This window comes from Vicia villosa, linkage group LG7, assembly GCF_029867415.1.
Source record: "Vicia villosa cultivar HV-30 ecotype Madison, WI linkage group LG7, Vvil1.0, whole genome shotgun sequence".
In the NCBI taxonomy this organism is placed as follows: Eukaryota; Viridiplantae; Streptophyta; class Magnoliopsida; order Fabales; family Fabaceae; genus Vicia; species Vicia villosa.
In genome coordinates this window covers 12391056-12407516 of record NC_081186.1, presented here as the reverse complement: position 1 = coordinate 12407516, position 16461 = coordinate 12391056, and the positions used below count along the sequence as shown (strand labels likewise).

Sequence of the window (16461 nt, the reverse complement as noted above, 5' to 3'; positions counted from 1 at the left end):
GCAAGAGTTTTGAACTTTTCAAAAGTGTTCTTGTGTAAAAACTAGATTCTGAGGAGCTTGCCCTCAGAGGTGAGGGAAGCTGCAACACGAAGGATGTTTGTGAGTAGCTTTGGAGATTCGGAGGTTGTGTACTGAACACTCTGCTCCAAGATGATTGTCTTGCTTAACCCTCTTGCTGGAGCCTCTATTTATAGCTTCACTTTAGTCCTTAAGTCCTCATTAAAGAGGCGACTTTCGAGCTTCCCTGCGTTACAGGCATTGAAGCGGCTTTAAATGCCCGATCATTGATGGCATAATCAATCATCAGTTATAGCCGAGTTGTGTGTAACAGGTCTAAACGTTATGACCCTTCACCTGCCATCCCTACCCGGTTCCACCAGTACCCAGCTGAGGACCCGTTCATGATACCTCTGTATCCGACTAAGACAGCTCAGAAGGACGTGTATAGCAGCCCGTATCCGGCTTATATACTCGGCTGGCCTTGTAAGTTATCGTCGGGTAGGTTTGTGAAGTGCGTATGAGTATGCTCGTTTTCAGGTCGCGGTCTTACAAGAATCCCGAGCCCGGAACACAAAGTGATACGGTGTTTATTTCAGAGAAAATCACAATGTTGATTATGAAATTCTTAAAAGTTGTTATCGGAAATGATATGATAGAATGAATTTATATGTGCTTTAGATTAAGCACAAAATTGGATGGAAAAAGTTAGTTAGATTCTAGTCAACAGCATTTCATGATTTGAGTCAAATTAGCACGTAGAGTGAAACAAGATCTTATAAAGAAAGTGACTAATTTTCTTGTGCTTTAACTGTGATTTGAGTCACACAGATTCGTGATTTGAATAATGTGTAAAGCTTGATTCAAATCAGACAAGTCAGTGGCTGCTAGAATGTTTGTGATTCGAGTAATGCACAAATTAAGATTTGAATCACAGAGTTGCATGATTCAAATCAGTATAAACGGTGATTCGAATCACAAATACAAGAATTTTCCTTTTCACCATTGTTTTGCTTGATTTGAATCATAGATTATGAGTGATTCATCACACAAGAAATCTCAATTTTTCAAGTTTTTAAAATAGTTTGAGATTCCACTTTCCACATGACTTAAATTAATATCACAAATTGTTCTTATTTCATTAACTTCGACAATTGACTTAAACCATCTTAATCAAATCTCAAATATAATAATTGATTTATTCATGCTAAAAATGAATTGATTCAAACTTAAATTCAAATATGTGCAAATATGAAGGAGACACAATAAGCGATAATAAACGAAAGCGAAATGATAAACAACAAAATAACCATATTGGAGGTGTCCCTAAATGTGTTAGGGACATGCAATAGTTTCCTAAAGGAATATGCAACTTCAATATGCATCACAACTTGATTAAGATTAATGCTCTGCCATTGCATCGTTTCCTCCAACTCGTCCAACTCAAGAATTAGACTGTGACAAAAATCAATCCAAATATTACCCATGTGAAACAGATGCTCACCTATTTCAACTTTGTTGATTAATTTTTGGTTTATTGTAATTTGTTGATCATATATAAATATAAATTTCTCCATAATTAATAGTAAATATGTCTATTTGTCAAGTATCCTTCATCCATAACAATTCTAACATTAAAAAATTGAAAAATAAAATAAATTAGTTTTTTTTTTCAATTTGAAACATTTAGAAATTTTGTAATACAAAATGATTATTGAAAAATAAAAAATTATAGACATTTATAATGGAGAAATATTTTAAAAGTTTTATATGGCACAGAAGTACTACTCAAATTAAAAAGAAAACTTTATCAAATTGCGGTAAAATTTATAATGTTATACATGATAAAATGTTGGAGCCTTTAACACGTGCATAAAATAAATGCAGTATATATGAATATGTTGCATTGAATATGTGATAAGACTAAAAATGAAAATTAGAAATTTAAATATTAGAGTCTTGAGATAGCATTGTAAAATATTTACACTATAGAAGATGATAAAAAATAGATTTAATTGGTTTAAACATGTGGAAAGAAGATCAAAAAATTTTGTGATAATAACAATATATTAGATGGAAAAAAGTTAAGCCATTAAAAAAAAAAAAAAGAGACCTTAAATAACTAAAAAAATATTTAGAAAGAACTTGAGATTAACAATGTAGATTCATGTCTCATTTTTATTTTTTCTATCTCATTTTTATTTTTTCTATGTCTTAAAATAAATATTTCTTTATAATATTTTTTATTTTTTTTATTATTATATTTTTATTTATTAACTTTCACGTTTTTCAACTACTCTATTATATATAATGAAAAAATATAAATAAATAATTTAGTAAATTAATTTAATTTTATCATTAAAACTAATATATCTAATATTTTCTTAAAATATTATGAGAAAGTATAATTTAACAAAATTAATTCATAGAATTAGAAGCATAAGATTTGATGATTGTTGTAAGTGTTTATTAGGAGGCGTTCTTAAAAAAAAAAAAAATATACAACTAATAGTATGAATTAAAATACCCGACACTACATATATAAACTTTGAACCGATCAAAGTTTTCTTAATTTAGTAAAGAATCAAGTCTCCATCACCTAGTCTCTTCTTTAGATTTCACCCAAAACAACAAAAAAATAAGAAGACTTAATCCACTACATTAGTGAACAAGTAATCCTCTACGTGGGATCATGCTGTCACATCACCAATAAAATACCTCCTCACATGTCGACAAAATTTCTAACAAAACGCCGAACAAGTCATCATTTTTCGTGTCTAATTGGATTACCCAAAGATAAGATCATACAGATGAAAGGACAATTTTAAGATTTAAAATATCTAAAACAACCAATTTCTCAAACACGTGCTGCGTGTGATGTCCTAATTTTCTATCGACTTGGTCAAATCAAAATCCACCACCACAAATTTATTAATTAAAAATATGCATAATAATAATACTCCATAATTCATGATAATATTAATAAGATTAAGAACAATAATAATGATTAGATTACTATACAAAAAGAGATTAGGACGGTTTAGTGATAATCAGACACTACCCTTAAACCTTTATCACTCGTACCTTGCAATGAAAAAATATTTACACAGATTCACAAAAGGACAAACAGAAAAACAAAAATCAACGAAACAACTCCCAAAACGACGTCGCTTTTAACCAACAATTAATCAGAATTCAGAACCAATAGCCTCCAAAAATAAGCCAACACATCACATTCAATTCATTTCAGCAACTCAGAAACCCACCCAACATCCGGAGCCCCACCTGATTGACCCATACCCGAATCCGAATCCGAATTCTCCATTGAATTTTCTTTGCTTAGTTTCTCAAACATCTTAGCCCTTATATCTCTTCCAGATTCAACTCTTTCCATAACAGGCTCCTCCTCACAACTTTGTTCCCAGAGATCAAAATACCCAACACCAACCCGACCCGAATTAGGCTTTTGTGTAGGTGTATTAGGAAGAGAGCAAAACCCGGGTCGAAGTACGGATCCTCTTGGTGACCCGAAACTTGACCCGAATGTAAGGTTTCTACTAACCGGCATAGATTTTAACTTCCCTAACTGTAAATTTCTTAAGGAAGCAACCATCTCGTTAACTGAACTTGAACCTAATGATTTGCTCATCGGAGATATCGGCGGCGACTCTAACTCCGGTGGAGAAATTGAAATCGGAGATGACAGAAACGGCAAAGCAGTTTGTCTCAGTGGAGAACCGTCGTAAGAATCCGGCGAGTTAAGGCTCCGTGGAGTACTCTGTTGAACATTGAGACGGATCTGCTCCGGTGTGTGAGCGAAGAAGCAAACACGACGGCGGCAACTAGTACCATCTTTGCATGGCTGAGTACGGTAACGTGCAGGATGAAGCCAACACTCGAAAACACCATGCGCGTACTCACATGCGTCACCTTTCTTACAGTTTCCTTTGCGAAAATCAGGACACGCCGTGCCGGAGTAGTGAAACTTCCTCGGATCACGGCGGCGTGCTTTCTCTCCGGGATGAGCGTACGGGCACTCCGTCCAGTCGTGCGATCTTCCACGAGCACATCTTCTTATCTTGAACTCGTACATGCGGAAATGATCGCATGAGTAAGCGTCCACCGGAGACTCCGAGTCACGGCCAAGAACATCCGAGTCGGAATCGGCGTCTAACTCGTTTGATGGAAGATAACGCTGAAGCGCCGTCAGTGCTTCACGGAGATAGTACGGAGAGTAATCTCCGGCGCCAGCATTGCCATCGTCAGGGAAATAAGAGGAATAAATCTCAGCCGTTGGATCATCATGGAAGTTCCATGGAGGCACATGAACCGTTGGATTCGCTCGATGATGTTCTCCTACCATCATTTTGTTTTTGTTAGTGTTTTTGGTTCTATCTGAATGTTTACAGAAACTCCGGCATGGTTAGCTTCCTTTATAAACAGCCCTTTAACCGTGGTTGAGTCAATATTTAACCGTGGTTAGGTTAAAATATTCAATGAACCTTCAATTTTTTCTACTGCGGTTAAAAGCAGTGGGTGTTTCTTCCGTCACCGTACACGTTCGAAGCTTTAATATGACAGTAAGAGCATCTCCAATGGTGTAACCCATTTTTGGGTTCTTTATGGGTCCCACTAGCCACATCATCTTAAAATAATTTTTATAATTTTTATTTTAATTGTATAATTCTAAAAAGTTATTATTGGGCCCACAACTTTATCTCATAAACTAATTTGATTGGGTACCACAACTTTTTCATAGTTGCATTGCAATGCAATGGTACTATGATGTGGCATGTCTAGGTGGAGAACTCAAAAGAAAATACCACCATTGAAGATGCTCTAAGGTTAATCGTTTGCCACGTGTGATTATTTCGGATTATTATTACACGTGGCGCGTATTAATTGATGGTTATGTAGAATAATGAACGCTCTGTAATCTGTTGGGACTTTTTTGTTTCTTTTGACTCTCAAAGCGGTGGAGCGTGAGATACGCTACATTAATCAATGAAGATATATCTAGATTTTATAATTATCCGAAACAAAAATTAAATTAAAAAGAAAAGAAAAAAAGGTTAAAAATAAATTAAAATTGATAAGTACTATGCTAAATAGTACAGTTGCACGTAGTTTTATTGACTCTTCAAAATTAAATAAAATAAAGGAAGGACATAAAAGAAAACCAGAGTGGGAAAAATTAGTAAAGCCCATGGTGTGGAGTGAATCAAGAGTTTTAATTTTATTAATTTTTCTGACATGAATTTCAATTTTGTTAATTATTACTACACTAATGAAATAATAGACATAGACATGAAACCAATGGGTAAATAATGGTTTAGTTTATAACAAGTGTCTTAACAACAAGTTAATAAAATACTATTAATATTATGAAATAAAGTAAAATAATCAAAAGTTAAAGAGAGAAAACGTATCTTTATTTTTATTTTTACTAGTGTGTCTTTAAAGTATAATAATATTTTGATTTATTTATAACAATACATAGCTAAGTTAATAATATATAATTGAGTCTCAGTATTAAACCTTTGACTCTTCCTAACAATACATAGCTAATATATATTTAGTAGATGAAATTTATACTTGGTAAAAGTATTGTTATGAATCAGTCAAAGGTTTAATACTGAGACTCAATTATACAGAAGTTCATACAAAATTATTCAACGTATAAAGTTAACACACGTGAGATTTGACGTATATTTTCTGATCTCTGTTTTCCATTATGTTTATTTTGAATTTTGTGGTTGACTTAACCGTTAGAGTGTTAATCTTGCACGTCCATCTTGCATCATCGTACGGGATATTAACATTATTGATTCCAAAGCTCCAAGTCATCAACAACCCCATTTCTGATTCCATGACGGAATAGTGGCACCGTCTGTAGAAATTGATTCATAAATCTCACGAAATTCAACGAATAAATCATCTTTGATCCAAAACCATGTCTCTATCAGAAATTGCCGAGAGATTGAGACAGTAACCTCTAACGTTATACAGAGCTCTGTTGATTTTTTTTTATCCTATTCCACCTTAATCATCAGTCATCGACGAGATCCACACTAAAACAACATTTGGCGGAGATCTGTCACCGGAGTGTCTTCTCAAGCAACAATCGATAATAGATCGTGACGTAAAGATTAGACGGCATTAGGATTTCAAGATCGCGAGAAAATAATTGGAAGTTCAAACGCAGACGCTACAACATTTGTTGTCTCTAGCAACACTTTTTTAGGTAACATGTAAAACTTGTTGCTTAAAATACATATAGGCGACGATTTATGGCTGTTGCCAAAAATATATTTCCAACCACGACCTCCGTCTTATCTTCTCGTATTGCCGATGCCAAGCCACGATAGGAACCTCTTAAAAAATAGATGGTCGCTGTAACACTCCATTTTCCCATCGTTATATTAAATAAATAATCAAAGTAATTAAAAACGTCAAACAATATCAAATGGGATGCTACATTCATAACCATCATACAAGTTGCTTAAATATTTAAACAAAGATACATAACACGTTAGTGCAGATGAACTGATTTCACAATCACCATATTGTTCAAAATTCAGTTTATTAACGCAACGAAAATAGTTCATGCACAGTAATCATCCTCTTTCAAATCATCTTAAAAGAAATACCAACATCGCAATAACATCAGAGGTAATTCATAATCTTCTCAAACTTCCAAAACACAATAATAAACAAAAGAATTACAAAAACAAGCGTTCATCTCCGGGTGTTATGTAACACCCGTATTTATTATTTCGTATTTTATTTTATTATTTGTGAATTATGTGGATTATGTGTGTTTATATGTGCTTATGTGGCTTTATGTTATTTATTGAGTTTTACTAGTAAATGACATAAATTAGTAATTAGACTAGTTATTGGGTCTATGATAGGATTATCATTAGAGAAGTGTTAATTAGGGCCCATTAGCAATTAGAAGATAGTAAGGGTTTAACAAAACAAGGGTTTTAGAGGAAAATAGAATTAGAAGTTCATTTGGGGATTTTGGTGAAAGAAGGGAAGAGAGAAGTGAAAGAGAGATTGAAGATTAGAGTTGGCTTCAATCCAAATCCCAAGGTAAGGATGGGGTTCTTTCATGCTAAAAAGATGTATGATGATGTTTAGGGCGGGGTTTTGATTATGTGTTGTATCCATGAATTTGTGTATGGAATGTTAGAGTTTATGAGGAAAATGCATGAATCTTTGATTGGAAATGTGTTTTTAATTGATGTTTGATGATAGATGATGATAGATTTCGTGATTATATGTGTTTAATCGCAGTTTAGAAAGAGTTTGGGATGATGGATGTGTGATTTCGCTGTTTTGTGTCTGTTGTTATTTTTCTGTATAATCGCATGTCTGCTAAGCGGATACTGTTTGTTTTTGAAAAATTAAAAGAGCTAGCTAAGCGAAACTCAAAATTGGTTCGCTACTGTTTTTGGCCGCTTGAAGCGGGGTTATTGAAATTGTATTTCCATAAGCGCGCTTGAAGGTCGCTAAGCGGACCCTGTTGTGCAAAACTTGTTCAAACTTTAATTCGATGTATCTTTTGATCCATAACTCCTTTTTAAGTGTCGTTTGAACCTCCGTTAAGCTTTAATTGATGTCTTTCTAATGAATATGGTTTGAAAACCTTAGGAACCTTTTTGAAGCTTTCTTTAAGTGGAATTTTTCGATGTTTGTGATTGATGTTGGTAATAAGATGAAATGTTGATGTTGCTGTAATATGATGAATTTGTGTCGTATTGTGAAGTGAGGTGATGCATTCTTATGAATGATGATGATTTTGCTGTGGTTGAAGTTCGACATTTTATTGATAATGTTCGATGGTGATTTATACGATGTTGCGACGTCATGTTTATGATGTGTGTTGTGTTTGAATGGATGTTACATTTATTGAGTCACATCCATTGCATAAAGAGACAATGGCCTTATTGGCAAATAGCGACGGTGTACCCAATGGTAAATTTTGAGACGGTGGGAGTTTTACTCCAAATGGTACCACATGCATTTGCATAAGTAGAATCACATGTGAATTGCATTTGTGTCTTATTTTATTATGTTGTTGTGATGTGATGACTTGATGATGAGATGTTTGTCGTGATATGTTGGAAACTTATTTGTGAATTGCATATATTGTCATGGTTGATTGTTGACATTGTTGTCGTTTCATAAGTCGATTATGTGATGTGAATTGTTGTATTAAGTGTTGTGATGAGAAGTGGTGACCAATGTATGATCTTTTCTCTTGCTTTGAATATTATCATACATTTCTTTATAATGAATGATATCTCACCCCTTATGTTTGAATGTTACCCTTGGTTGGTAACGTGTAGGTAGCGACGTGGAGTATCCGTTTACCTTTTAGCTCGTGTCGGTGTGTCTATGCTCTGATATGTAGCACTCGGAGGACGTCTAGCTTGTTTTGACTATGCTCTGTTGTCTTATCGTTTTGTCATTTGGATGTTGTTATCTCTTATTGGATTATGTTGTTATGTCCTATAGAGATATGTTGGATTTTTAGTTGCCCATGATTGGCATGTAAGACTTGAATATTGTTGTTGATGTTGTTCCGCTGTGATATTATGACTATTTGAGTATTGAGGTTTAATGGATGTGAGTTTCCTCCGTATTACTTGCTATGTATCTATACATATATGTGAGCATGTGTATGATTTGTTTAAGTTGATAATTATGACGCCTCAAATGTGATGTATGTTTTGAGACTTTTACACTTTGATTTTCCTATATATTTGTGTGGTAGTTTTGGGGTGTTACATGTTACGTATCAGAGCAAAACCCGAGTCGAACTATGCAATACTAGGCGTCGCTCCATACCTCAGCTACTTTAATCCTTGTCACCTGCGTGTTACCCACGTAGAGGTAACATTCAAACAAAAGGGGTGAGATATCATAATAATATAAGAGGGAGTATAATAATGAGTAGACAACAATTTTAACACACATTATTATATTTCCTCAGCGAAAAACATCAAATCATACATGGTGTAATGTAATGGAACTGACACCGACTCGTATGCATATGGTACCATCAGGGTATAAGCCCCAATTATTTGTCAATACATACCATCTTTACGCCAATATAGGTCATCGTTACGCCTATACAGGCCATCGTTAAGAACACAAGTCCCGACTATGAATACATGCGACATTGACATGCAACAACATTTCATATCATCAATATCACGCCAATACAGGCCACCATCATCATGTGATATCTAGTATCTAAATACTAATTTCACCAAAGAAGTCTATCATCTTGCATGGAACATCTAGTATCTAAATCTTCATTTCATCGAAGATTTATTGTATACAATGTATTTTTAATATTATGTCAAGACAATGTTACAAAAAAAGTGCATTCACCTCGGTGGTTTTACATGTCTGAGGTGATGTTTAAGCTTTTTTCTATATTTTTTCACTGACCTTAACAAATCTTTGTCGTCTATTTAATGTTTATCAATGCTCAAGACGCTTCCATTAGTGATCTGCGTGAAACCTAAGGGATATCCATTATAAAACCATGCTGAATATTGAAAATCTAACCTAAACGAAAGATATGAAGCGCTTGAAACCTAAGGATGCATGTAAAAGTTCTTTTTGATGGATTGTAAGAGCTGAATTTTTTTTTGGGTTCAAGGTTTTTCTTCTTAAATATTTATTCTAAACGAAAATGATTTGATATTTGATATTAATTATCTTACTCTTTTTTTATCAAGAACAGAAGATCTTCCCCAAGATTCAATAGTTAGAAGATTTAAAGTCTAAATTTCGAGGGAATTCGATTTCTATCTCGACCTTAGAGAATTTGATTTTTATCTTGAACTCTATGGAATTTTACTTTTATTTTAATTTTAATATTTTGTGTAAACAATGTAATATTCTAGGTAAACAATGTAACAAATTTTAAAATACTAAAAAAATAATAATAACCATACCCCTAGGTTTTTTATTAAACTGATATAAAGATACACTAGTTTTGTAAATATTAAAAATGGAGTTGTTGGGGTTCAAACCCATGTGCATATAACCATACCCCCCAGTTTCCGAATCACCGAGGTGTTAAGTGAAAACTTTTCATGACGCCTTTGTTACCTCGATGCCTTAGCCGAGGTAAAAAGCATTCAGCATCCGAAGTTAAAAGCGTTGTTTATTGTAGTGAGTATTGGAGAGATTTTAACCATTAAAGAATGTGAGATGAATGACGAATTGCAGAATGCTTGAAAAACATTGATTAGTATAAGATTTGCTAAGTATAAACATAATTAATAACAACTAAGCCATAAACATATAGACTTCAAAACTTTGCTAAGTATAACAACTAAACAACCCCAACAACAATAACATCAACAACTCAAAAACAATAATTAATAAAAAAATAATTATCATTATATCAATCTAAACAACAACTAATATTAAACAACAACTAAAAGACAATATCTCAATAAAAGTACAACAACATCAACAATAAACATATAACATCAATCTCAGTAAACCCATAACATATATATCTCAACAAAAACAATAACATATAACATCAATCTCATTTTAAATAACTACAACAAGATTAAACCTATAAGGTTTCGGGTCTCAACAACAACGTTAGTGTAACATGGATAGTGATATTAAACATACCAGATTTATGAAGAATAATTGAATAAAAAGTAGAAGAAAAAGAAGAAGAAGAAGAAGAAGAAGAAGCGAACAAGAGCCCTAAATATATATCATCTTCATATTACAAGGTACCTATTATGGCGCATAGACGTTCTTATCTATGATGAGCGATTAAAATTGCTCCTAATTTGTCTGACGTGGAATGTAGAAAAGCGTCAGGTTGAACCCAATTGTTGATAATGAGCGAGTGATAAAAATCCTGTGTGTGGTCCTCTATAGAGAAATGATTTTCACGTCACAACTATCTAACTGTTATAAATTAGTGACGTGTGTATCATAACACTAGCTAAAGCTGTCAGTTAACCTCCACCTATCCAATCCTACGTCCGTCAACTTTTCCTCTTCAATTTTTTTATTTTTGAATTTAAGGTTGTCAGGTGATTTACACGCCACAACTTAAATTTTAAAAAATTCAAACTTCTCCCATGTGCAAGCCTGACTTCTTTATTTTTTAATTTTATTTTTTAAGTTGTGACGTGTTTTCCACGTCACAACCTTTTCTTTAATAAAATTTTCTGACTCTCCCACGTGCTAACGTGAATTCTATTTTTTAAATAACAAAAACACATAGTGACGTGATGAACACATCACAACTCCTTTTCTTTATCACATAAATATTACCTCACTATATCACAAGGCTGAGAGTAAGTTTTCTTTTAGTGCTAATAAAGATTTACTGTTCATCATTCCATTACTAGAAAATTCGCTTTTAGTGACTGAATTAGAGACCGAAAAAGCTTAAAAATCGGTCACTAAAACGTTTAGAGACCGATTTAGCGACCATTACTTTTCGGTTAAAAAAGTGCTAGTCGCTAAGCTTTTGTGACGAATTTAGTGACCAAAATTTAGAGACCGAATTTGTGACGAATTTAGTGACCGAAATTTAGAGACCAAATTTTTGACCGAATCCAGTGACCGATTTTAGAGACCGATTTTAGTGTTCTTTTTCATAAAATAAAATTAAAAATTATGATACCTAAAAATCAAACTTGTGACCTCTGTGTATTTTAATAACAACTTGCCACTACACCATTTAACATATATATATATATATATATATATATATATATATATATATATATATATATATATATATATATATATATATATATATATATATATATATAATGTTAAAACAATAAAAATATGAAAATTTTAGTAAAAAATTAAATTTGAAAGAGAATTAAAATTTTTAAAAAAATAGAAAGAAAATAGTAAAATAATAAAGAGGATTAAAAATAGAAAAAGAAAACAAAAAATATTAGTGACCGAAATTTCGGTCTCTAATTTATATATAAAAATTAAATTGTATATAAAAATATTTTTTGTGACCGATTTAGTGACCACTTAAAATTGGCTCATGAATATTAAATTTTGGTGGCTAATTCGGTCACTATAGTGACCAAAATTTCAGTCACGAAATATTGGTCTCTAAATCGGTGGCTGATTTATTTTAGTAACCGATTTAGTGACCTCTTAAAATTTTCTCATGAATATAAAATTTCGGTCACTAAAAGCGAATTTTTTAGTAGTGTTCTCTTACAAGAATATTTCTGTATTGAACACTAAATCAATTTTATTGGACCGTTTGACCGACAAAAACAACTCTCCGTCTATGAATTTACAAATCTCCTATAAACTTAAAAAAAAAACAATATGCTTTAAAAAGTTTAATTTTTACCCCTATTCCAAATATTGACACATAACACTTATAAGAATTTTATAGATAAATTAACCTTTATTATTTTATTTATTGAATTCAATGTTTTTCTTTTTTCGGCCACTTATGTATTTAATAAATTTTCATTGAAAATAATTTTGATGTGATAAACTAAGGTAGCTCCACAAAAATACAAGCAATTTTTTTTTAACGGTGACAAATTTTTTAGATGAAAATTTTAACCGCTAAATCTTTGGCATGAGATAAAGAATATGAAAATTATAGTACCTACTTAAAACAAATATTCATAGTTAAAAGGAGAATCCTTCACTAAGTCATCTTTTATGACCAATTTATAAAGTCAGATTAGCCTTACAAAACAACTTATACAAACCATATGAATTTCAAACATATGTGGCCAAATTAGGTTTAATATGTTGTCAATTTTAAGTCTAAAATTTAGTTAAAAAGATTTCCACACACTGTCGGTAAAGAATCAAATTCCATCTTTTTTTATCTTTTTATTATTCTTTCCTTACACATTAATGATTCTGCAAGTACTGTCATGTTCATGTGCTATGCAATTCTTTTAGGTTGAATAATGATGATGTTGTCACGCCTAAGGAAGCAGAATGGATTAAATTTAGTGCAATTTTGCAAACGTGGAGGATAACCCTAGACTCACTCACTCTTTTGGATCATGAATGAATGCAAAATCTCCTTATGGTTGGGAACTCTGACTCAAGAAGTAGTGGCTTTAATTCAATTTGGATCTGACATGTTTATGGTACCTAAGGTGGTTGTGCTACACTTGGCATTATGCTATTGAATTTTGAATATTGGTCCATCTTTTATTAGCTACTCCATGTTTACGCCATCTGTGTTTTATTTCTTTGTCGTTTGGTATCCGATTTGTATATATGTACACGTTGCAGATAGTAACTCTATAAACTTGGTCCAGGTTTAACCACTTTTTCCTTTTAACTTGTGAAAAAATTTTCATGTAATTCAAAGCGAATCAATAGCAAGAGGGAATGATAGTAAACTTGCAAAATTAAAAAATTTGTAGTGAAATGTGAGGCGTTTTGTTGACAAAGGAAAAAAAAAAAAGTCTATCTAGGTAAATTTTACAAAGAATATGATTTAATTTATTGGGGTTTTTAAATTATATGGTTATATGATTTGAGTTTAGTCTTAAGTAGGGATATTAGATGCGTCTTTACGTATTTTATGAGAATTTTGGGGCGTCGGTTAATTGTTTTCAGATTTAAAAGATTAGTATTTAAATGAGATTGAAGTAAGGTAAGGTGATCTTTTAACTCATTTTTTTTATGTTCGTGGTAGAAGATTTTAATGGATTGTTTAATATGGTTGTGGAGTTGTATCTTTTCTTTGATTTTAAGATGGATTCTTTAGAGTTTGTGGCCTCCCATCTTCAATATGTAGATGACACACTTATTTTAATTGATGCTTGTTTGGGATTTTCTGACTGATTAAAGTTATTCGTCGAGATTTTGAGCTTGTCTCTCCACTACTATAAATACTCGAACAGAGCCAATTAAAAATATAAAAATTCTCCACTCTCTTCCTTTATATTAAGTGAGTTTAGGACTCTTAATTTCTTTTCATTCTTTTCACTTAACACAATAATATACTTGATAGTTGACTCAACAAGATTAGTTCTTGTAATGCATTGTCTTACGTCATAAAAATTAACAAGTATACTATAAGATACTATAGTGTAAAATATTTTTTTCCACTAAAGTTTTTTATATACTTTTTATCTACAACATATTTTCTTGGCTTAAAATGAGACATTAAATTCACTGAATCTATTAAAGCGATTACTAACAGTATTATTGTGTTAAGTGACCTGTATGAAGAAAACGAGCATTGAGTCAGAAAGTCACTTCAACACGAAGAAAGAGAGTAGAGTGAATAGTCCTAATATTTCTATTTGACCATGCTCAGGTATTTATGGCAATGGATAGTCTTAAAATCAACTGAGACAAAATATTCGAAGTTGAAAAACACTTAGATATGAGATAAAACGTCTAACTAAAGATTCAACAGGGCCGGCCCAATCAGTCCGGAGTAGGAGTGATCGTATCCGAACCAATCCAAAAGGAAAACCGCAAACCGAACCAATCCAAACCGAAAACCGCAAAAACCGCGTTTGGTTTGGATGGTTTTGGATGATTTTTGGGCCGAACCGCACGGTTCAGTTCGGTTTGCGGTTTTCATTTCACAAAACCGAACTAAACCGAACTGAACCGCATATTTAACTAAACTTTTGAATTTCTATAATTAATTTATTATATTTCCAATCCAATTGCAATATTGTACACTCATGTCACGTGACTCACTATTCCTTCATTCTTCATTCCTATTCAACATTTCAACTTCATTCTCTGATTTCTCTCTCACTTATTCTAGAGAAGCATTTGGTGTATATGTGGTACTGATAATATTTAGTCCTGAAGTTGTAATGTTGTATTAATAATTAGAACTGAAGTTATCTTATACTTGTATATGTAGTATGTAGTTTATTAGTTAGTATGTAGTTTATTAGTATGAAAAACTGTGTATAGTATGTAGTATGAATAACTGAAGTTATATTAGTAATTTAGTATGTAGTATATGTAAAATACATAGTATGGTACTGTAAAATACATGATACACTTATATGATAGTAATTTTGGTGTAAAATACATGTATGGAAGAATAGATTATTTTGGTGTAATTTGTATGAAAAACTTCTTTTTAATGGTACTGTAATATATGTAATAAATGTATGGAAGAATGAATTATTTTCCTTTTTTTATTTCAGTACATTTTTATTTTATGGTGTAAACCGCAACCCACCGAACCGATCCTAACCGCATTGATTTAGTTTGGTTTGGTTTGGATGACTTTTTAAAAATTAACCGAACCAATCCGAACCGCATGCATTTTTATATCGCGGTTAGGATGACTTTTATGCTCAAAACCGAACCAAACCGCACCGCAAACACCCCTAGTCCGGAGGCCCTGTTCTAATTTATAAAATATGGCTAAATTAAAAACGATCCAATTTTAAAAATTATAATTTTACACTTATTTTAAAAAAAATATATATAATGATAGATATTTTAAAAAATTATGATTTTACACGTGTTATTAAAAAAAAATAGATGTAAAATCTTTCGGTTTTATGATTGAAAAAAAATATTTAAGCCTCTCAGAATTTGAATTGACAAAAATAGATGTAAAAATATTTATCGACCCTTTACAAAACATTGATTGAGTTATATTTTATTTAAAATGATATAAATAAATAAATAAATTAAATTTATTTATTTCTTGAATTAATATATTATTAGATTGGAGTGAAAATGACAAAAAAATTATTTTATGTTTATTTCAGTCAAAAATACTAATTTATCTTTTTGTCACTAAACCAAACTAAAAATTATATATATTTTGTCTTAAAACATAATTTTAGCTTTTCTAAAAAATTGAATGCACAATTTTCAATATAAAATTTATGTATTTAATTCTAAGTGTTTTGATGGCACACAAATATTTGGAGTAGGAATGAAAAATATATATTTATAATGTATTCATTATGTGTTTAATGCAATACAAAAAAGAGGAATAGGTTACTGAAAGCACTTAAAAAGAAGAAAATACCAAAGTGAAAATGAAGGAAAAATATTGAACTATGTGGGCCTCCCAAAAAATTGGAGCCCAGTACTGCAGCACATGCTGCACCTGGGGATGGCCGGGTCTGAGATTCAACAACTAAAAATATCACTAAATATGTTAGAGCGTGTCAAAGATGGTGATGATGGGAAAAACTCCAAATTAATAAGTATGTTGTTCTAATTTGGTAGAGAAGAAAGTGTTAGCTAAAGAACTTAAAGACTATATGTAATCTTCATGAGCATATTCCTTTTCTGAATAAGGAATCTCTAAATATACTAGCTATGCATATCATGTGAAATGCTAGCAATAAAATTTAAATTTATTAATAAATTATATATATATATATATATATATATATATATATATATATATATATATATATATATATATATATATATATA

At 31.7% G+C, this 16461-nt stretch overlaps 1 protein-coding gene across 1 annotated transcript; it reads right to left on the bottom strand.

Annotated features, from left to right (window-relative positions):
• Window positions 1-2954: 2954 nt before the first annotated feature.
• Window positions 2955-4421, bottom strand: LOC131620318 (zinc finger CCCH domain-containing protein 20-like). The gene has a single exon (XM_058891354.1). It carries the CDS (start codon window positions 4361-4363, stop codon window positions 3239-3241), a length of 1125 nt encoding a protein of 374 aa, XP_058747337.1. The 5' UTR covers window positions 4364-4421; the 3' UTR covers window positions 2955-3238.
• Window positions 4422-16461: the final 12040 nt, after the last annotated feature.

Excerpts from the sequence above, each read along its gene's own strand:
- LOC131620318 (XM_058891354.1), bottom strand. The coding sequence starts at position 4,363 with ATGATGGTAGGAGAACATCATCGAGCGAATCCAACGGTTCATGTGCCT.